At 41.6% G+C, this 21,860-nt stretch overlaps 2 protein-coding genes across 3 annotated transcripts in view; one reads left to right on the forward strand and one right to left on the reverse strand.

Annotated features, from left to right (window-relative positions):
• Positions 1-2,084: 2,084 nt before the first annotated feature.
• On the reverse strand, positions 2,085-11,886 carry larp6a (La ribonucleoprotein 6, translational regulator a). Its single transcript, XM_066685718.1, has 3 exons — positions 11,297-11,886; positions 6,246-6,444; positions 2,085-3,990 (listed from the first exon to the last, which is right to left on the reverse strand). Exons 1-3 carry the CDS (start codon positions 11,767-11,769, stop codon positions 2,896-2,898), a joined length of 1,767 nt encoding a protein of 588 aa, XP_066541815.1. The 5' UTR covers positions 11,770-11,886; the 3' UTR covers positions 2,085-2,895.
• A 3,055-nt stretch (positions 11,887-14,941) lies between these two features.
• The window catches only part of LOC136709923 (leucine-rich repeat-containing protein 49), a 58,132-nt gene continuing 51,213 nt past the window's right edge, over positions 14,942-21,860 (forward strand). Inside the window, exons 1-7 of one of the 2 annotated variants that reach the window (XM_066685510.1) lie at positions 14,942-15,245; positions 17,681-17,749; positions 17,916-17,988; positions 18,127-18,354; positions 18,505-18,592; positions 20,030-20,233; positions 21,710-21,776. In XM_066685510.1, coding sequence (XP_066541607.1) covers positions 15,192-15,245; positions 17,681-17,749; positions 17,916-17,988; positions 18,127-18,354; positions 18,505-18,592; positions 20,030-20,233; positions 21,710-21,776 — 783 coding nt within the window. In that variant the 5' untranslated portion in view covers positions 14,942-15,191. The remainder of the gene's footprint in view (positions 15,246-17,680; positions 17,750-17,915; positions 17,989-18,126; positions 18,355-18,504; positions 18,593-20,029; positions 20,234-21,709; positions 21,777-21,860) is intronic. The other variant, XM_066685511.1, reaches the window with a different exon arrangement.

Consider the following 21,860-nt stretch of genomic DNA (forward strand, 5'->3'; position numbering starts at 1 on the left):
TCCCTATTCCCTCTATTACATATCAACACAATATTTGAAGCTGTATTTGTTAAGAATATTATGTAGTGTGCATTAAAGCAAACGTCAGTGCAAAACCGTAAACTAACCTAGTCTTGGCTGGTCAGATCATTTTGAATAAGGGTACTATTGTAATCCTCCCTCCCTTTAATACAGTTTGTTACTTTAGCATTAGCCTTAATCTATACAGCATCAAAGACTGGCTCCAAGACGTGAAGTTCAAAGTTCAAAAATTGCATAATGATTATTCTTAGTGTAATCATCCCATTAAATATATAATTTAAAAAATTAAAAAATGATGGACAAAAAGGGTAAGAAAAACTGTAATTACAAGGAAAGGCTATGTCATACCCGAGCTTGCAGAAAAGAGGAAAGGAAAAACCTTTAATGACATCACTTACATAAGAGAGGTCCAATTTGTGTTGCAATAATGTGGCTTGAATGACTGATCCCTCCCCTGTGCGATCCTTCCCTTATTCATCTCAGTCCAAATGCTCTTTAAATTCCACCAATCTTTTCATTAAGCTTCTTTTCTGTGGGCGGTTGCTAAGATACACAAACGGCATCTCACACATTAGAATAAATTACCCAAGAGGTAATGGAGCTGAGCGATTGCCAGTTTGCAGCCTGTCTCCTTCACACAAAACCGTGTGTCTGATAGGGTCCAAGTTCTACAAAACAAAGGCTCCAAAAAACCCAGATAAGCTTGCATCCATCTGTACTGCATTTCACACAGGCGCGTGAGAGCAGCAGTAACCCAGCAGCACTCACAAATGGAAACAAAATGCCTGGTGATTTGAGGCAAGTGTGATTTAGGAATAAGGTTTGCACATTGCCAATATTTGGAGCTGTTAGCTGCCCGTGTCTTAGCTACAATTCAAAACTAAAGTAAACTTAATGCCTCAAATCTAGGCGTTGCAGGGGTTTTCTTATAGGCAAAAATACTTTCAATCCCAAGTCATGTGGAAGGGAATTTCTGTCACGAGTGAAACCACATCAGGCACAGTTTTATAGTAAGTAGATCCTTTCCTTACAAAGAAAGCTAGGGAAGAGTCCCCACCCCACACTCCCTATGACATTAGACAATTTGAGTTGATAGGAAGACGAATGCTTTTAAAATAATTGTGCCCAGTGTAATGCACATGAGCTAAAGGTCCACTTTTATTTCAGGTTTGCATTAAAGGCAATGTTCATGAATTTAATCAAAAAACCCTTTGTAAAATTGAGGACATTCCCTTTCCAGTCTGTGCCAGGAACCTGTCTAATGTATTTGAGGCCCCCTTATGTGTCCCCCCCCATTTATTGTCTGTAACAGCTTACCCAGTGGTGGGTCCAGATCCTACCCAGAATCAACTGGGTATAACAATATATATAAAAATTTTTTTTTTTTTTTTTTTTTTTTTTTTCAAACGCTGTGAAGCATATACGCCAAGATGCTACACTCTCTGCTCAAGGTGGAGAAAAGATACCTGGAGGTGTTTAGACAGCAAAGAGGCCTCCAAACATTGCAAAGTATGAACGGAGAGGCTCTATTCTTACTCCAGAAGCGGGTATACTTATAACATTTATTTTTTATATTTTATTTATATATATAGACTTTTGTGATGTTTGAATTTCAGAAAACCGACTAAGTGCTATAAAATGAAACGAGTGACTGGTAATGCAAACAATGAACAAAAACTTTACAGACACGTTCAACTTCAGCCACAGTTAGTTCCTCAAACATGCTGTTCTACTTTAACAGCACTTCTGAACATAAACCAGAGAGTAGCAGTTCCCCAGAATCGTAACGGTTGCCTATAAATTCAGATCACCAGCTTTAGAGTTAAGGTAACAAAAGCACTTCATACATACAATTTACTTTTACAGTTAATCCTAACCACCACCTACACAGCCGAGTCTGGTCATTTTTCTGCTCATGCTGGTCTTAAGACAATTATTCAATTAAAATGGCCGTGTGGTCCAATAGATCCATCACAGGACGATGTGTTATCCCCAATATAAAAGCACTGAAATAAATAAAAGCAAAAATAAAGTCAAAAGGCAATGACAAATGCAAGGGAACATTCAATTGCCATAGTAGTGATTTATTTGTACAATAGGAAATGAGTTGTACATAGTCTCTGCTCAGCTGTAAAGGCAAAAGCAAAGCATTTACATGCTGGAGCCAGACTCCTCACTACCCCTTTCCCTTCAATGCTACACTTGGGTGGGGGGGGCACAAATGGGGCTTAATTTAATGACACATCCCTGCTAGAATAGTAACCTCTAAAATAAACCAAAGGGTCCAGAAAAGGCAGAAAAATAAAAATAAAAAACAATAAAACTTAAGAACAAAAACCATTTCTCCTAAGCGATTACTATTCAACCAATTAGCAGGGAGAAGTTATGGCCACAGAGAGCTTCATCGCTGCTTTTCAGGTGCTCAACATTTATAGACAAGGCATATGGTGATATGTATCAAAACCATGTGCCTAAACCACTGTCCACACCAGTACGTACACACACGACTTTTATTACAGTCAGAGTCAAGCTTCATTAGAACCTGTTATTTTAGGCAAAATAAAAGAATTCCCCTTTTGTCTTTCATTCAAAATAACATCCCTTTTCTTTAGAACAAATAAAATAATCAATTTCAAATGAAGTCAAATTAGAATCTGTATAAAACAAAAACAAAGCTCATAAAAATGTAACAGACAACATTCAGATCAAAGACAGTGACACTTGGCAGTTCAGTGGTCTTTCTTGGGCAGGATGAGTCATGACCATTTGTAACTCAGTGTGGGCAAGGAACTCATTACTGTACAAATCCAGTGCTGCTTTTTTGGGTTGGGGGTGGTCAGGGGGTAGCAAGGGTCCTCCCCCTTCTCTCTGGAGTCAAGTTTGAGTGGCAGCTGCTTTACCTCGTTCGTGAAAGCCTCTCGTCCCATCTGGGCCCCGGGGGAGCCGCACCACACCCGGAGGGAGCCCATCTGCATTCTGGATTTTTCGGCCAAGCATTGGGCTTCCCACAGGGCTGCTCTCCTGGCTGGCCACCTGCTTCCGTCGCTGGACCCAGGGGCTGCCCGAGGGGGTCAGGCTACTGTCCGAGGAATAGTCTGCCCAACGACGTCCAGGCTCCGGGCTCAGCCTGCCCTCACTGGCCAGCGGCGACTTTCCAGATTGGGGTGTAGCTTTGCGCTGAGCACTGGGGCTAGCCCTGGGGCTGTTCCATGGGCTGGTACGTGGTGAAAGGTGGAAGTTTGGTGGACCTCCACTTGTGGGGCTCAGCTTGTTGCAGCTGGAGCGTGTTTTGCGAGCAAGTCGTGGAGAGGTGGGATTGCTTTCCGTCTCCGAAGAGCTACAGGCAGAGTCATCGTGATACTGGAGCTCACGCACTCTGCTGTTTAACGAACGACTTTTACGCATCCCGCCTCCTCCATCCTCCCTTGGTGACCGCTCCTTCTGCACCTTCTTTTTGGGTGGTTTGGTGCCAATCAGCACCACCTTGAGACCGAGCAAGCCCTTGCCATCTCCAGTTCCACCCAAATAGGCCTCATGTGCCTTCACAGCAGCCTCTACATCCTCAAACTCCACAATGGCACACTCCTCAGTGCCCAACTGTGAGTAGCGGCCACTCAGCTTCTTCAGGTCAGCTGGAAGGTCTTTGCCAGGCTTCAGCACTCGTACCGAGGCAATTGGGCCATAGACGCCGAAAGCTTTAAGGAGGAGCTCCATGAGACGCTCCTGCTGGGCAGAGCCACCTCCAGGGCTTCCGTCTCCAACTCCCCCTCCTCCCGCCAAAGCCATGCCCAGCTCAGGCCAGCGCTGCAACTCACTCAAGAGCAACATGCGGCTGGGCAGCGACTCGCTTGCAAACACGGGGACACTCGTCCGACGTCTAACCTTCCGGCCTTCATCATTTAGCTCCAAGAGGTCAGACTGCCGCAGTGCATAGGCTGTGGTCCTCCAGTCTCGAGTCAGATGCTTAACCTTAGAGACAGAAAAATGAGGCCTTAAATTGACTGTCAGTTTAACAAGACAACTTTTCTAAGATCTGTTTAGAAATGTGGGTTTCTAGAAGCTAAAATGTGGCCAGTTTCTATTTATTATCTCTTTATTAAAACAGTATGTTGGCTGTGCTTTTAAGAGACAAATCACTGTTCTAATTACCCGACCTTTGTGCCTCACCCATAAATTAATCGCCACCATTATACTTGGTTATTAGTTTAGTGCTAAAAAGGGCTGCTACACTTGGTTGACTTCACAATTATAAAAATCTGTTGACTTGGAATTTCTTTGTTGACACACCATTAATTTGTACCTGCAACCCACTACAGGAGGTTCTGGAACAGTATCAACCAAAGTGAACAAAAGTCTCCCAGGGGCAGCCATGCAGATGCAGCACACAATGTAAACACATGCCTTTTAGCATGACTCTAGAAATGTGGTTTGCTTGTTGTGTCGTCTTAAACAAACTGTCTCATGTAAACCAATACATTCTTGCCAGAACTGCAAAACCTCCACCCCATTACACTTTAAACTGGTGCAGTAGACAGTCAGCATTCCATTCCACCTTAAGAATGCCCCCCAAAAACCATGATAATTTCCACCTTAAAAGCCTCTTTACATTAAACAGTGCTCAGTTTACATTAAGACATTTTCCTTTGTGCTCTAGCAACTTTGATTTCTCAGTACCACCTTAAATAAGTGAATATGCGAGGCTTTTCAAGCTGTTTACTCCTTAATTTGTTTACAAACACACGTGCACCACAGAAAAACATGAATCCGCCTCAATTTCTTTAAAACAAAACGTATTTACAGCTTTTAATCATGTTAATCACCTTTTCAAACGTCGCTATGCCTCACTTTATATAAAACACAGAACCCTTGTTTACTTCTTTTAATCTTTACATAGGCATCTGTACTTCTATATTTTTTTTCAGAAATGATGTGCTGTTTAGGAGAGAAATAGCCAGCTCTGGCCCTGTTCTATCGTACTGCTGTTTCTAAACTGCCTCCACCTTTCAAACACAAGGCCAATATTTCCTCTCATTTTACTCACTCTCTGGTCATGGAGATTTTTTAGAAGGGCAATGGGGCTTTTTGGGTCTGGTAAAATGTAACATTAACTCTGTTCACTTGGTCATTTCAGGGCTGCACAACACTGTTTGTAGACCTAGCAACGCAGTTGGTTTGGACTGTAATGTAATTAGATAGAGGGCGTGATCACAGGAGCTGTGCTCCGGACTGGGCACTTCTCAAGAGAATATACTAAGATACTGCTTCAGCAATGCTGTGAAAGGCAGCCGTGTTTTAGCTTTGACTGTTTCTTTAATCCATGATCACACACCCTGGACATTTTATAACCAAGTACAGTAAATAGCTTACAGGTTGCTCCTTTATGTCTATTCTTATTAACCCCTTAAAAGTTGACAAATTGGTGGGGGGGACAACATTCAGTGCACAACATGTACATGCAGTGGACAACACTGATTTAGAAATACTCAAGGATCTTGTGTGCTTTTATGATCTTGTTTGTGGAGACAGGAAGAAAACTTCACTGTCAGTCCTCCCACTCTCAGCCCACTCAGACTGCAGCATTACCAACCTCAAGGGCTATTCCACTTGCTCAGTTGTTACGAGAACATCCGTTCAATAAGGACAAGCCCGAATGACCCAGTTCTAAAGCAGCGAGCAGCTAAAATCACATTTTCTGATCAAGTTCCTGCAACAATGCCTGAGGGTTGCATCAGATAAGCAGGAAGTTGATATAAAGAGGAAGTCAGTATGTCGTTTGCAACTGACAGCAAGTTACAGCTGCTTCAGTGCACAAGAAACTGAACCATAATGCAATGGGGCTGAAATACTCATTTACTGGCACCACCCAGGTTGCATGTACTTGGAGAAATTAGAGAATTTGACTATTTACATAATCAAATATTGAGCAACCATTTGGGAACATTTAGCAGCTTAAATGACTGAAATCAATGATGTTAGAAAACAATGTTTTAAGTAGAAGTTTAAAAAGGCATTCTTAAGGTGGAGACCAAAACTCTGGCCCAAATGCATGGCATATTCCATAAATAGTTCATATTAATTCCTGAAATCCAAAGTGTATCACATCATGTAATTTGAGATTTCTCTGAACCACAGCATGACTCAGACCCATCGAACAGTTTATGCAACAGTTGTCAGTTCTCCCAGATGCGGCCTCTTGTTGATACACATTTGTTACTGTTACTAACCTTCTTGAAAGACGTGAGCAGCTTGACGCTAACAAATCCGAGCTTATTTCGCCGGACGTGTTTGAGCAGGAAGGCATCGTGCTCCAGGTTCTCATCCGACAAGTAGTACTCTATCTGAGTTACGAGTTTCTGGGTCAGCTCAGGGTCTGGTGGCTGCCAGCTCTCCTCTTCCAGCTCCCCTCCACTCGTGCCAGCACCGCTGAGGGAGAAAGACAGGAAAAGTGTGGTGCTTTAGCTGTTACCTGACCATTTTCCAAAGGCTATTCACGACACTTCATACTGTAACTTGAAGACCACTATTCATGAAATGAGTCATGTTTTGATAAGATACCCAGTATTTTGCCTTGTTTCAAGAAGTAGCATGTGCTAAAACACTCCTTATAACCTCAACATAAATGGGCAGGGCTGAGGTACTCTTGGCTGAATAGTCAGATCTCGTAAAATGAAGTCAAAGCCAGCACCACTACTCAAAGCATTAGTATCACGTTAAATGCAATGACATTTGATTCTAAATAATTTTGGGCCACTTCTGTTGACATTTTCCAAATGGCATGATATACAAGCACACAGTGGAACGAGAAAAGGACCTTCCTTCAGGGCCTCATTGCAACAAGACCAGGCTTGTGCTTGTTGAACCACACTGTACAAATTACCAAGCCACAGGCAGCAGTAAGAGCAAGGTTCTCAGACCCAGATTAATCCTAGGTCAAGTATAAATGGAATTAAATTGTGGCGCATTTGATGTTACAATTTAGCCTAAGTGTTTAATCAATAGCAACAGAACCAGCCAAAGCGCAACTCAACACTAAACATACACAAGGCTGTACTTGTCCGATAGTAAGACAAGGCTGAGAGTAGTTTCCATTTTAAAACACCTGTCAGGTTTATTATGCTGACCATGTAGATATTATAGGCATATATCATAGACATCCATTAAACCCACACATTTAGTGCAAGTACTCTACATGTTGCTGAAAATGTTGAATAATTTAAACAAGATCCATAAAAAACATTCTAAAGCCCTATTCCGATGGGATTCGCTTTACATGGGGAGCTGGGTTAATTTTATTTTACCGAAGAGCCTCAGTAATGTTTATGGATAATGTGCAATAGATAAATCTTGGTAAAAATAACAGATTGGAGTGGCAAGTCAATTCATGCATCATCACAGCGTGCATCATGTACAGGAGATCTACTGTCACTACTGTTCTGAGAACAGCCCTCCCACCAAACATCAATTCATCCTTCAAAATAATGGGTGAGAAAAGGACTTTTTTATAACACTGATTATTAACACAATTTATTATAACTGTTATTAACCACCATTATAAATAGTTTGACATACTTTATTGAGTACAGCACACGTTCAATAAAACGTACAGTACCAAAGCTCTCTCCACTGAGTGATAATGTTTGTCCAGCAGCTGAGCTGTACTTGAACTGTATATTTTAATCAGTAAATGCTTCCTCCAGCATTTATATATTAATCTACCACAGGATAACTGAATATTCACTAAATATTTTTACTGCTTGTTTTACTTTAGGTAAAAGACTCAGGAATCTTTCCTGAAGCTGGAGCGTGCACCCCAGGAAAAAAAAAAAATGAGTGAAATGGTCTTTTCGGACAGGATTAAGACTACTGAGACACCCCTGTAACAACTACTTTACCCCACATCCGCAGTTAAAACTAATCCCCTCTGAATAGGGTTTAAGAGCATCACGGGAGAAGTTACTCATGCAAACACCTCAGATCTATAACGATCTTTATGCATTATAATGTGCAATGTGGTTCTTCCTTAAAATCCCATTTAGACTGAATCTGGGTCTAGAAAAACTGGCTCTTAATCTGTTAGTAATGTCCAGATCGATCACTTATTTCACAGATATTTTGGTGAATTTAAAAACACATTTTATAGCCTTGACACTGGTTTAAACCAGACAGAAGTTAGTCTTCCTTTGGCAGCAGTTATATCACACCAACACCCCGCCTCAGAGGCCTGTTAAGCTGACTGCCCCCTCACAGGAAAAAAAAAAAAATTCCTCCACACAGCCCACAATAACACCACAGAGTCCAGCCAGCATGGACCCACAAGCCAAGACCTTTTCCATCTGATGACAGTGAAGTGACAGGTTGAGCACATGGTGCTCCAGGGACATGCTGCTTTCCAAACATCCTCCGCAAATGGGGGGAGCACTCAAAACAATTCTGGCAATTCAACCCGTTTTCTATTAGCCAACAATTAAAAAGGGGCCCCGGTTGCCATTACTGAGGGGCTTGCCTACTTGATGGAGACAAAGTCAGGGAAATCAAATTAAACTGATGACTCATCGGCTTTGCGGCGTCCTCCTACGCCCTTTATATAAAAAAAAATAAATAAATAAAAAATAAAAAAGACTGGATGGAGCCGAATGAAACGATGCCTCTCGTTCAACAAGTGGAGCGATGAGCCGTGGCTGGTGAATGAGGCTGTGCAGAGATGTGGAGAAAATAAAGCTTGTCAGAAAAACCTCCTACACCAAACACAAAGACAACATTAGAGACGTAATTAACTGGACCGATGTGTCTGTCGTGGGCACTGGGCAGCCATTCGGAAGCATCCAAAAAAACAGCCGAAAGACAAAAACCTAAACCCTTTGACGCAACATGTGCGTGAGGAACGGGGGTGGTGTAGTGTATCCTTGGATAGAATTTCTAGTCTTATCCACCTGCTTTGGCATCTCTTCCTCAAAATAAAAAGGCATTAGCTAAAAATCAGGTTGTTTTTGAGCTAACAGCTGTGTTAGAACAAGACTAGTCCCCAAATAAAGTGCAGGTGTGCTACAGAAGTGCAGCTGGAGATTTCTGTAGCATATTTATAGTCAGTCACTTGCAGCAATGCATTATTGATTTCAGCAGTAGTGATAGTAGAGATTAATGATTTTAGGGAGAATTTTTAATAATACAAGTTATTTTATTTATAATTATTCTAAAATTATGTGAAATTTAAAAAAATAAGGTTCAGGACACTTCCCACCAGTCCTTCTGCCACTGTAATATTTACCAGATTTTAATAATGTCTGTCCAATTAAAATACAGCTTTTCCTTTTTGAAAATTTCCATTTTTTATTTCCCCATGTCCTGTGAAAATTGTTTTAAGAAAAAATGCTAATTCTCTTATTTTCATTTACAGAATAATGCAAGACTCAGAATAGCATGTCGAGATTTTAAAAAGATATACAATTTACTATAGAGATATGCGATATACAGTGCAAACTCATCTATGTTTATGATCAGCTAGGGAAATACAACTTCACAGCCCAGCACTAGAACTGGAAAAGCCCATCCTGGGCTGCATTCCTCACTAATCTAACGCACTTGTGACAACTTGCCAGCTCCCTAAATAAGCCAGGGGAGCACAGTCCTAAGACAAGCACCAAGCCAAGCCGGCATGACGCAGGGGAATTAGAGCAACAGGTTTGTGTGTCATTTCACCCTGAGCTAATGACAGCCAGCAGGCGTTTACGTCAGTAGGATTACAATACACTGTTGGGGCTGTATAGCATGGGGCCATATAGGAATGCCTCCCTGAAACATAGGGTGTGGAGTGGTAGAATGGTATGTCCTGTGGTATGTCATCCTACAACGCTTCATGAGGTATACCCAGCACATTTCAGCAAAACCTTGCACAAGATTGGGAACAGCTGGTATTGCTCCAACATTTACTGGCACATTATGCTTTTTCAAATCCAGAAAGTGGTCAAAATAAGGGCTTGGTCCAACATTACTCTCTTTCTCTTATATATAGTGCACTACTTTATTACAACAAAATGTTCTAAAACGTCCAATAACGGGGCATACAAACTATAGCTGAACCTCAGAGTGCAGTTCTTTGATATGTAGGGTGTATTTGGAGGCTGAAGCCATTGTTTTTATGGCATTCTTCTCAAGGAGTAGGGAGCAATGACACACGTTTAATAGACATTAAAAATATAAGCTTGTGTGTAAAGATATATACAATTTCCCCATAGTTCTTTTGTTCCTAAGAAGCTAAAGGTCTGGCATCTTTCAAATGGTGAAAATATGAAGGCCATGGCTGGAATAACACAGTATGAATAGTTGGACGACAACAATACTAGCTCTACTGGAAAAGCAGAATATGCCTGTACTAAAACTACTTAATGTTATATTCAGAAAAAAAGAAAAATTAGACTACTACTGCCTCCCTTCAATGAAGATATTGTTGATACACTAGGAGACATGAGTAAAATAAGCACTCAGTGCCAAGGTTGAGAATTTCCCGCTTTAAAATGACAAAGTTCCAAAGCGAATTTCAGACAAACAAGGTTTCTGAAGAACCTGAGGAACCAATCCCATCAAGCAGTGAAGGGGTGGACTATACAGATGTATAGAAATACTTCTGAAAAAACCACCAGTGTATTGAACTACTTCTGAAACAAAGGCATTACAGGGTATTTTTCTTGGATATAACTTGTAAAGCTGTCATTCTGGAGACGACCGTGATGTTTTAGGTGGTTTGACAGATGACCAGAAGAAGATTTTAAACAAAGAGGAATTGTGCAATTAAACAAACAAAATTCACATTGAGACTTTGACGATAGCCTGCGTTCAATAAGCTCAGACAGAACCCGTAATGTAAAAACCCCAAAACGATTATCAAAACGGTTAAATTGACTATGAGGTAGTGTTCACACGGCGTAAACGTTGGTTGACGTTTTCAAACGTTTTTAAACCATTAAAGCAGGGAGCTTTAGGGTATTTTAGGCAAATGTATCGACCATATTCACACAGTAGCTCAGTGTTTTGTTTGTTTTTTGCCGCGTTTTTTTGAGGACAAATGTCCACAATGTGGCCCGAGAAAATGAAGGCAAGGGATAGTGAAAGTTACATTAGCACTTACAGGAAGTTATACGAGGTTTTCCTACAACAGCGAGATTTTAGAGTAGTATAATTAAAGGCATTCGTGGACAAAAGCTGCAGTATTTATCTATAACTTAGGGCCGTTTACACTCGGGTTTACCAGGTTCGTGACGCTCGTACAGGTTATGAGTACCTGGACTTGTCGTATCTAGCCGTCTCGTCCTCGCTGCAACTGCCCGCGGGTCTGCCGATGCTCTCCAGTGGCTCCTCGTCATCGAGCTCCTCGTCCTCCGCCGCCTGGATGGCCACGGTGATGGTCACGCGAGTGGACGGGTCCCCGGGCTCCATCTCCGGCTCCGTCTGCGGCTCCACGGCGCTCATGCTCGTGCGGACGGCCTGCCACAGCCCGCGGATCGCCCTCCACACCGAGCCCGCGGGACTGCAGCAGGCAGCGGGGCGAAGACCAGGAGGAGGAGGAGGAGCAGGAAGATGAGGAAGAAGAGGAGGAGGCAGAGGAGGAGGAGGATAAAGAGGCTTTGCGCCTTTGAGACGTGGCGAATGGTGGAGGTGCTCGATCCCGCCCCACCAGCACGAGCCCGCCTGCAGCCAAGAGGGAGGCAGCAGGAACGAGAGCACGCGCAGGAAAACCTTCACCAAAGCCTGCATGCTTTCACACTTTCTTTTGTGTGGATTCGTTAGATATATATATTTTTTTGGGGTCTTACTTTGGCTTTTCTTTCACACATTGTATTTAGGGTTTGTCTCTGAAGCCTGGGCCGCGGCCCTTTGCACGCACATATATATACACACCTGCTGTAGAGCATTGGCACGTGCAGGCAATCAGGCAGCATTGCATGCACAAGACAAAAGGCTCGACCCACTTGCTGCTTAATGCAAATTGCTTAATAGGCTTTGGCACTTGGGGATTTGCTTTTGGGCCTGGGACAAAAATAAAAGCCCAGTGCAAAGCTACACAGGTGCAAATATCCACTAAAATGTACAATAATGGTTTTATCAATGGCCTTATTATACACACAAAGGTACAGCATTAGTGCAAATGTAGCCACAGATGTACAACAATGGTGTTATTTTACAGAAATGTACCCACAAATGTACGACTGTGATCTTAAGACACCCAAAAGGGCACAACAGTGATCTTAACATAGCCACAAAATACAATAATGGTTTTAATATACCTGTAAGGTACAACAATTATGTTATTTTACCCACAGATGTACAGCATGGAAAGTACCATGAAAATGATAATAATAGAATTATATATATATCCACAATGCATAGAGTCAGTGCCTTAATAAAAAATATTGGTGGGTTATATGCATGGAGTTGTAAGATAAAATAGTCCCAAGAAATACTATCAACATTATATATTATTCAGAATATGTGAGGGGTCATTACTCATAGTGAATGTTGCAAATATAGTATAAATATTATTTTTGTGTTTTTGAAACAAATCCCGGTTCCTGTTATTACCATTGTACTGCAATCATAGGGAGTAAGGGTCTTTCATCTGCCCCCTCTAGAGGACTGTTTTCATTTTGAGGACTGATTGCAGAAATAAAAAAAGCCCCTTTCAAGATCAAGTACCAAACCAAGAAAAACTAAAAACACTCAGGCTAGTGTGCCAAGTACTCCATTCATAAATATGCATGTGCAGCCCAGTTCTTAATTGTGAAGCTGAGTGGTTCTACTGAATACAGTGGTTTATAGCTGCAGCCGAGGTGCTGACGTGTGTTGACTGCCAAGACCAAGAAAAAATCTTGGTGACTCATTCATGCTCTAACCCCAAGCCTGTCCACTTATTGATGGGTCTGCTTCCAAAGACATGAGGCACTGGTTGGATGATTGCAGGTAGAGTCCGCTCCTGTGTGACCTGCATCCTGATGTGCAGAAGGAGGGGTATTACAGAAAGATAGATAGATAGAGAAACACAGACACAGCTAAGCAAAAGGTTAATGCAAGCAATAAAAGAATTCTTGAAAATAGATTTGCATGCAGCTTTTTCTGTATGTGCACTGTGAAGTTTAACTTTATGTAAATGTGACAAGCTTAATTAGTGAGTGTTTCTGGACAAAGACAGCTCTTTTGTCAGTGCTCTATTTATTCATACAAGTTGGCTGGAGATGCTTCATCGACTCCCTCCAGGCCCAAGATTGACATGTTGATCATGACAGAAGGAAAACACACAGTCAAAATCGGCAGTTACTGACCACTGGCAGTTGTACTTTTGTCTTAGTGCAGCACATGCCATGTTAGCTAAAGGTATCATTCTTTGACCCCAACTTCTGCGTTCAAATCTCCAATTTGTTGGTGTGTTGCTTGGCTATATGTGTGTGAAAACGAGGGTGGATGGGGGAGGGAGTGGAGCTCTGACTCAGTCAAGATATTTATAGACTCCTGCACCCAAGAGAGATCAGCCAAATCCCCATGTATAATACATTACAACAGACAAATTGCACTGATCCCTGTGTCTTAGGAATGTACATATATATGCTTATCAACAAGAGAGAGTGGGAGCATCTGCATGTGGATTTGTGAGATTTTAGATATTTGCCCTCAGAAGAGTTCCCTCTCCATGTGTGTAGAGCACTTGATGGATGAATAAATATATTTTATATTATTCATAAAGGTTCATATTTATATATAGCTATGCTTACTTAAATTTATTTCAGGCATCATGTTTTATGATAGACAATTAGACCTACTGCCCCCTGCAGGGTGTGTTCCTTGCGCACAGTGATTCCGGGACGGCTTCGGACCCACCATGACCCTAAAATGGATAAGCGGTTACAGACAATGGATGAATGAATGAGTCCTAATGAGTAATGACTTAGCAACAAATCATCAAATCATTGGCTTTTCAAATGCAAGTATACAAAGTGCTTAAAATATAATGGACTTATATTAAGGTTTGTATTTTTCAGGGATAAATCAATAGACAAATTAGGGGGTATTCCACAAAGTAGGATTTCTCAGTTAGCCAGCTATCATAAAGGAACACTAGGTAAGACTGGGGCAGCAAGTAGTGTAATTAATTACAGCATGGTAATAAATTATTGGAGAGGGGGGTGTTTTGGTTTCGTACACTCCAACAAAATTTATATAGTGCTGTTATTGCAGTGCTGACCCCTTTTACAAGTCAGTGAAGCATCACAAAGATTTTATAGCTGTAATTTTAAGGTAAAAAATTATGTAATGCTCCTTTAAGCCCAAAATTGAGGAAATTCACTTAAGTTAACAGGTTTAACGGTAATTTTCATTTTCAATTTTCACACTGTAATAATTTAACACTCTCAGTGTTAACACTAATAATTTTGATTTAACACTGGAGAATTTGCTGTGTATAGACAATGTGTTGGTGTTTCCAAACATAGCTAGTTATCCAAATTAATGTCACACTTAATTAAAATCACTGTTAATGTAAAGCCCTACATATGGCCACAAATAAACCCTATGTCTTTTTGGAGCTATATTTTTAAGATTATTTAAAAGCCTGGAATTTGAGCTACCCGTAGAGGTAAACAAGTCTTATATCTGGTGTTTGTGGGTGTGCAAACGAAGAATAATGACACTTTTCGAAGCTAAACACACCCATTTAATGGAGGGTCAATGACGCTGGAATCCAGTAGCAATTTATTACGAGAACATCAGCAAAAAAAATATGTTAGAGCTAACGCCCAAAACACACATATCCCTTCTTCCAGGAACCATTCACTGCTCGGTGTTTCTATTCGGAGCGCTCGGTAGGTGAGGCACGGCGCGCCTGGTCGGTAACCAGTGGTTACCACTGGGTCGCAGATTGAGAGAAACGACAGCGGTGGTTAAAATAGTGATAGAAATGTCAAAAAAGGCCTCGAATATAATGTAAAATGGCGGTTTATGTTCTATCTTAATTTGTTTTAGACAGTAGAGCAAGGTTCAGAAAAGTTCAGAGAGAAACACGGCCCAAATACTGTTTTAAATACGGAGAATAAGCGAGGGGTTGCCGCTCCCAGACATTTCTCAAGTCAGCACCTGACTGGTTCTTCATTTCTGCATTTCTTCTGAGCTGAGTTATTCCGACTCTCGAAATGCGCTCTCACAAACAGCAAGGCAACTCCCCAGGACGCTTTTTCACACCCACGGTAAGAAGTGACCGCAGTGCTGTGATGAAATCCTGCCTCGGGAGCTGAACAATAGCTGAGGCATTAAGCTGAGTCAGAGAAAGAGTCCAGTATATAACTATCAGCCAGACTCTGAACCAGATACAGGCCACTTACCGCCCTCCATATATTGCAGTAAAAATAAGAACATGTGATTAGTTAATTCTCTTGAAGGGCCCTCAAATGGAAGGCGGCTATTTAACTGACAAAGCACACAGCAGAGATATCTAACTATAATATTTCAACTGCTTAACTTGATATTCAACACACTCCAAGTTAAGACGGTCAAAATAAGAGAGAAAATGTGTATATCAAAGTTAATATATTTTGTGTCACTACACTATAAGCAGGTGGATGATAATAATAAAACCAAGCATCACCTTTATTAATCCCCTCTGTGGAAACTGATTCCATATATTCTTCACACACTAACATAAGTTAACACACAACTGGAGCAGCCAGCTGCCAACCACCTTAGTGCCAAATACAGTATTAGAAATGTAACACCAGGTACAGCAAACGTTCAGCTTTACAAGCAAAGTCATGGGTCATGCCGGAATCACCAGTTGGGGGCACCAGTCCTTCACAGGGCGACACACTCACATTCACTGCAGATGTGAGTAGCAGACACAGCAAGAACACAGCAAACTCCCCACATAGAGGGTCACCCAGAGCAGGGCTTGAACCTACGACCCCAGGACCCTGGAGCTGTGTGACTTTGACACTACCTGCTGCACTAACTGTGCCGCCCCTTCACACAAAATAATAATGAGTGTGACCTTTGAACCCTCAGACAGCATTGCATTGAAAAATCATCTTACTGGTTTGAAAGAAATTCAGAATACAGGGTTTTATTTAGGGCGGCACGGTGGCGCAGCAGGTAGTGTCGCAGTCACACAGCTCCTGGAGGTTGTGGGTTCGATTCCCGCTCCGGGTGACTGTCTGTGAGGAGTTGGTGTGTTCTCCCCGTGTCCGCGTGGGTTTCCTCCAGGTGCTCCGGTTTCCTCCCACAGTCCAAAAACACACGTTGCAGGTGGATTGGCGACTCGAAAGTGTCTGTAGGTGTGAGTATGTGTGTATGTCTGTGTTGCCCTGTGAAGGACTGGCGTCCCCTCCAGGGTGTATTCCTGCCTTGCGCCCGATGATTCCAGGTAGGCTCTGGACACCCCGCGACCCTAAATTGGATAAGCGGTTACAGATAATGGATGGATGGATGGGTTTTACTTAACGTAGTCCACCATTTCACCAAGACATGTAAACTGAAACCATACATCAACTCTATGCAACTCTAACACTGCCTTTGGGCCCAAGCTAATCTCATATGGTGCAAAAGACTGTTTAAATTTATGCTGTGGTCGTATTTCAGCTATTTTATATTAGGATATTAAAGTCATCAGGGCAACATCTTTTACTGGGAAGACAAATATTATATTTACAGAATTTCATTAATTCATTATTCATTATCTGCAAGCGCTTATCCAGTTCAGGGTCGCGGTGGGTCCAGAGCCTACCTGGAATCATTGGGCGCAAGGTGGGAATACACCCTGGAGGGGGCGCCAGTCCTTCACAGGGCAACACACACACATTCACACCTACGGACACTTTTGAGTCGCCAATTCATTTACCAACGTGTGTTTTTGGACTGTGGGAGGAAACCATAGCACCTGGAGGAAACCCACGTGGACACGGGGAGAACACACCAACTCTTCACAGACTGTCACACGGAGCGGGAATCAAACCCACAACCTACAGGTCCCTGGAGCTGTGTGACTGCGACACTACCTGCTGCGCCACCGTGCCGCCCCACAGAATTTCATATTTATATTAATTCATTAATTCAGTCATTCATTCATTAATTAATTAATTCATTTGGTCATTCGTTCGTTCACTCATTGTCTGTAAATGCTTATCCAGTTCAGTGTCAAGGTGGGTCCAGAGTCTACACAGCTATGGACAATATTGTACAGCCAATCAACCTACCAATGTGTGTTGTGGGTTTTATTATTTATTATTTATATATATATATATATATATATATATATATATATATATATATATATATATATATATATTTTTTTTTTTTTACAATATTGGAAATATTAATCAGTCAATTTAAATGGACAAAGAGGTAAACATGTCTACTCTAAAAATATGTGAATGTGAAATGTGAACCTTGCCCTATGGTAATATATTTCACACAAATACTAATCAACATTTCCCTATGTAATAATCAAAGCCCTGTCCAGGGGGTCTTGTTGCCTTGCGCCCAATGATTCCGGGAAGGCTCTGGAACTGCTGTGATCCTGATCAGGATGAAATTGGTACAAATAATTAATGAATGAATGGAATGACAAAGAATTCATCCTTCTCATTGGGGCTTAATAAGTGTCTTAAAAATGTCGTTGTGGATCCCACAGGTCAACAGCTACAAATTGCACATTGCGGCCGTGAAGTCCTTATTACCGGAGAGAATTTTACAGAGACCTGTGAGTATATAGATCATCAAGTCTGTATTTACTTATGGTGATGTTTTCTAGAGTGCAAGTAAGGTATTGGTTAGAAAGATAATGAAATGCTGAGGTTGTTGTGGGTGAATAAGTCCCTGTTTAATCTTCAAGCCCTAAGTTATTCGTCACCTTATTTACTTCACAGTTTGACTTGCGGTTTTCAAAGGACTTGACAAAAGCTAACGTGGATGTCCTGAGAGCTAATCCTCCAAGGCAAGGTATTATGTCACACAAAGAATATGGGACAAAGCTTGAACAATGATAGATTATACATCTTATGAACATACGAATTATGTGTTGTTGGTTTCTTTCCACTTTACCTTCCTTATCACTCACTTTCTGTGCTTTTTATGTAGACAACAGGCTGCCTGTATATTGTAGACCCCTCCATGTCCCTGTGCTGGCTTTAATGAATGAGTTTGTGGGTCCAGGGCGAGCTCTTTTGCCCCCTCCAACAACAGTCCCAGCTGGACTATTTGGGGACTTTGGGGCCCAAGCACGCAGGGGCAAAAAACAACGAAGTACATGGAGTGCAGGGGCAATCTATTCCCACAGCAAAGACCCTCTCATTCCACATTCTGTCAGTAAGTTAGGAGAGTTTCTCGGCTGGAAAAGAATGTTTGCTTAGTCCTTTACAAAGCCTCTGTATAAATGTTGTATTTGAAAGTGCTCTGTATTTAGCTATACCTCATTCCCTAAGCTATAGAGATAACATTATTATTTTTCTTCTCCAGATGATGAAAGGTATCCTCCAGTGTTTCCAGTTTCTTTCTGCTCCAGAGACGACTGTTCTACCAGTCTGGAGAGACTGGAACTGGATTGGTATGTATAGTGAATGATCACTTGGTTAAGAACCTCTACCTTGTATCTACACTCGTTCATTTTATCAGCTCCACTGACCATACCGGAGCACTGTGTGGTCAGTCTGTTTCTCTGCATACTTTTTTATCCCCATTTTACCCTGCTCTTCAATGATTAAGGCATCCAAAGCCTAACACAGAGCATTTTTTTGGCACTGCAATGACACTGATATGGTGGTGGTGTGTTAATGTATGTTGTGCTGGTGTGAGTGGATCAGACCCCGCAGAGCTGTAAACCCTCAATGTTACTGCTGGACTGAAAAGAGTATACCAACCCCAAAATATCCCACCCAGTGTGGGCAGCATCCTGTGTCCAGTGATGAAGGGCTAGAGGACTACCAACACAAACTGTGCAGCAACTAACACAAACTGCAACTACTGTTTCTGAATTTACATCTACAATATGGACCCGTGATGTAGGGTGTGTCAAATAGAAGAAGAAGAAACGTCTTTATTGATCTCTTTAGGAATATTGCTTCTCTGTGTTTACCCCGTGGTAGTTAACACACAGACACACAGCAGTGAGCAATTCTTCACACACACTAGGGGCAGCAAACACACACACAACTGGAGCAGGGAACTCCCAATAATCTCGATTACCCGGGGAGGAGTTTGGGTGTTAGGTGCCTTGCTCAAAGTCACTTCAGTTGTGGATGACATATTTTTTCTTGCCACTCCCAGGAATTGAATTGGTGACACCCCCAGCCGCAAACTTGTTTCTCTAATCTTAAGGCAACGAGTGAACACTGAGGGGACACGGTGTTCAAAAACTCCAGTAGCACTGCTGTGTCTGATCCACTCATACCAGCACAACACACACTAACACACCCCCAGCACATCAGTCTCACTGCAGTGCTGAGAATGATCTACCACTCAAATCATACCTGCTCTGTGGCGGTCCTTACCTTTGAAGGGCAGGATGATATAAGAATAAGAAAGTACGTAGAGAAACAAGTGGACTACACCTTTTTCTATTGTAGGGCCAGTGAAGTTGGTAAGTGTAGATACAAGGTAGATGGTCCTAATCCACTGATCGTTCTGTGTAGTTTTGTCAGACTTGAGCTGTTTAAATAGATAAAATTATTTGCAATTTAATCTTAGGATAGTTTATGTATTTGATTAATATAATAATCAGAGCTGGCTGCTAACAGAACTGACCCGAATTTGGAGCAGCACAGCCATTTCACTCATCAGCCAATAGGGGGCAGCAAAGTTCCTGGGAAGAGCAGTGAACTTTCAAAGAAACAAATCTTCATTTTAACTAGGATTTTCAAAGTGCAATGTTATTATGATGAACAGTTTATACTGTATTATTTCTCAAAACCGACTCAAATACCAACATACACAGCTGCCAAAATATTATATTAAAAAAGAACTTTGTTGCATCATATCTCTCCAGTCGTGGTCTAATAGAATGCCCAAGCCTCTATGGGATGGATAACCTCCGCCTCCTCAACCTGCAGCACAACCTCATCTCTCACCTCCCACACCTGGCTCACCTGCCCCGTCTCGCTTTCTTTGATCTCTACGACAACCGGCTGACCGACATGTCTGCCATCTCCTCTCTTTCCTTGCTTCGAGTGCTTGTGCTTGGCAAGAACAGGTGTGTGTGGGCAGACAAACACATATACATTTGGAAGCGTGCTGATTGGAGTGCCTACATACATACGTAAAAGCATAGCTCACTGCACATACTCTTTAAAGGTTATGTCATTCTTTTTGTTGTTGTTGTTGTTAAATGTCTGTATTTTGGATGAAACAACGCAGTCTGAAAGTGGGCAAAGAAAATAAACAATAAATTCAAAAATACCAGTAAAAATTCCAAACTGCTTATGTATAGTACAATAAGCATTTGAAATTCTAATTTTTTGTGCCCCCTGGTGGCCAATGCTGGCACCCATCCAGGATTTTTTTAGGACTTCTCCTAGTGTGCTTCATTTTTACAGCTCTGTACCGAAATCAATAGGGAGGAGGAAGGTGGATTATTACCGTCTTCCAAAAGATACAAAAACTGAGCCTAGAGTAGCAATGACAGAGGCTTTATTACAGATTAGTAAGGCATCACAATGATTTTAAAGTATGAGATATTACCTAGTGTTACTTTAAAGGCTCAAATCACAGAGAGGCTAAATGTTTATCATCACTGTCCAATTAAAAACGTGTCTTCCAGCATAGTAATTGTTATTGGTATTTTTAAACTGTGTGAATTACACTGCTGTGTTCAAATGATGCAGTAAACAAAAATGGAGGTACATGTTTTTTAATTGGACAACGACGATATGGGGCATTTTTAAACCTTTCCCAGTTCTTTTACTCATCTACAGGACCACCACTTATATCCAAGCTCCCTCTTTCCCTCTAACACTTTGAAAAGCTTTCCTAATTGCAGTAAAATGCCACCAAGATCAAATTGCCCAGGTCTGCCCTCAACCTCCAGGGCTACACACCATGACCTTTTAGCTCTGTGGTGCCCAGCTGCTGGCTCTGCCTCTTAACGAAAGCATGTCTCAGATTTAAGTTTCTACTGGCATTTCCGCCCCATTGTAACGCTGCTCAGCTCTAAATTCTTCTCTCCGTACAAAGCACAGTCCTGTCCAGACAATCCCTGGAGGGTCCCACACATGCATAGCAGCCTGCCAACCTTCAAATGCCAGTGGATGGATTGAATCATTCTGCTGTTCCCATGTATCTGTTTTCTAAATTTTGTAATCATCAGCATTTAATTAATATAAAATGAAAATTGGTGGTAGTAAGGGGCTGTATGATGGGTATTTTGCTGTTGCACATAACAATACGCATTTCTGAAACAGTGGAAGCATGTATCTCCAATAATAGTAACTTTACTGGAGAAGGAGAAAACCTTACATTTCAGTAGAACTTAATGTAAAAGGATTTTACACCAAGTCATTATGAAGCAATTCTTTTGGTCCATTCATCCTGAAATTTTAACACAATGTGAAGGACAGCTGTTCAAGTGACATGGTAAATTAAAAAGAATTGGCAAAAATGGACGTACATTTACAGTGATGATATGATCCATTAAGAGCCAAGCATTAACCAATTCTTTATTGTCTTTCAGGATTCAGAGAATATGTGGCCTTGACAATCTGACCAGACTTGACGTGCTGGACTTGCACAGTAACCAGGTATTGATTTCAATATTGCTTTTTGATTATGAGTCCTGTATTTTTGCGAGCCGTGCTAAAGGTCTTCTCCGTGTGCAGAGTACT

Source organism: Hoplias malabaricus, chromosome 11 (genome assembly GCF_029633855.1).
Source record: "Hoplias malabaricus isolate fHopMal1 chromosome 11, fHopMal1.hap1, whole genome shotgun sequence".
NCBI lineage: Eukaryota > Metazoa > Chordata > Actinopteri > Characiformes > Erythrinidae > Hoplias > Hoplias malabaricus.

Bases quoted from the DNA above. Each gene is read 5' to 3' on its own strand.
- larp6a (XM_066685718.1), bottom strand. From the start codon at position 11,769: ATGCAGGCTTTGGTGAAGGTTTTCCTGCGCGTGCTCTCGTTCCTGCTG. The intron at 6,445-11,296 runs GTACTCATAACC...TTTCTCCCTCAG, and splicing joins GCTAGATACGACAAGTCCAG to CGGTGCTGGCACGAGTGGAG. The intron at 3,991-6,245 runs GTTAGTAACAGT...TCTGTCTCTAAG, and splicing joins TGCTCACGTCTTTCAAGAAG to GTTAAGCATCTGACTCGAGA.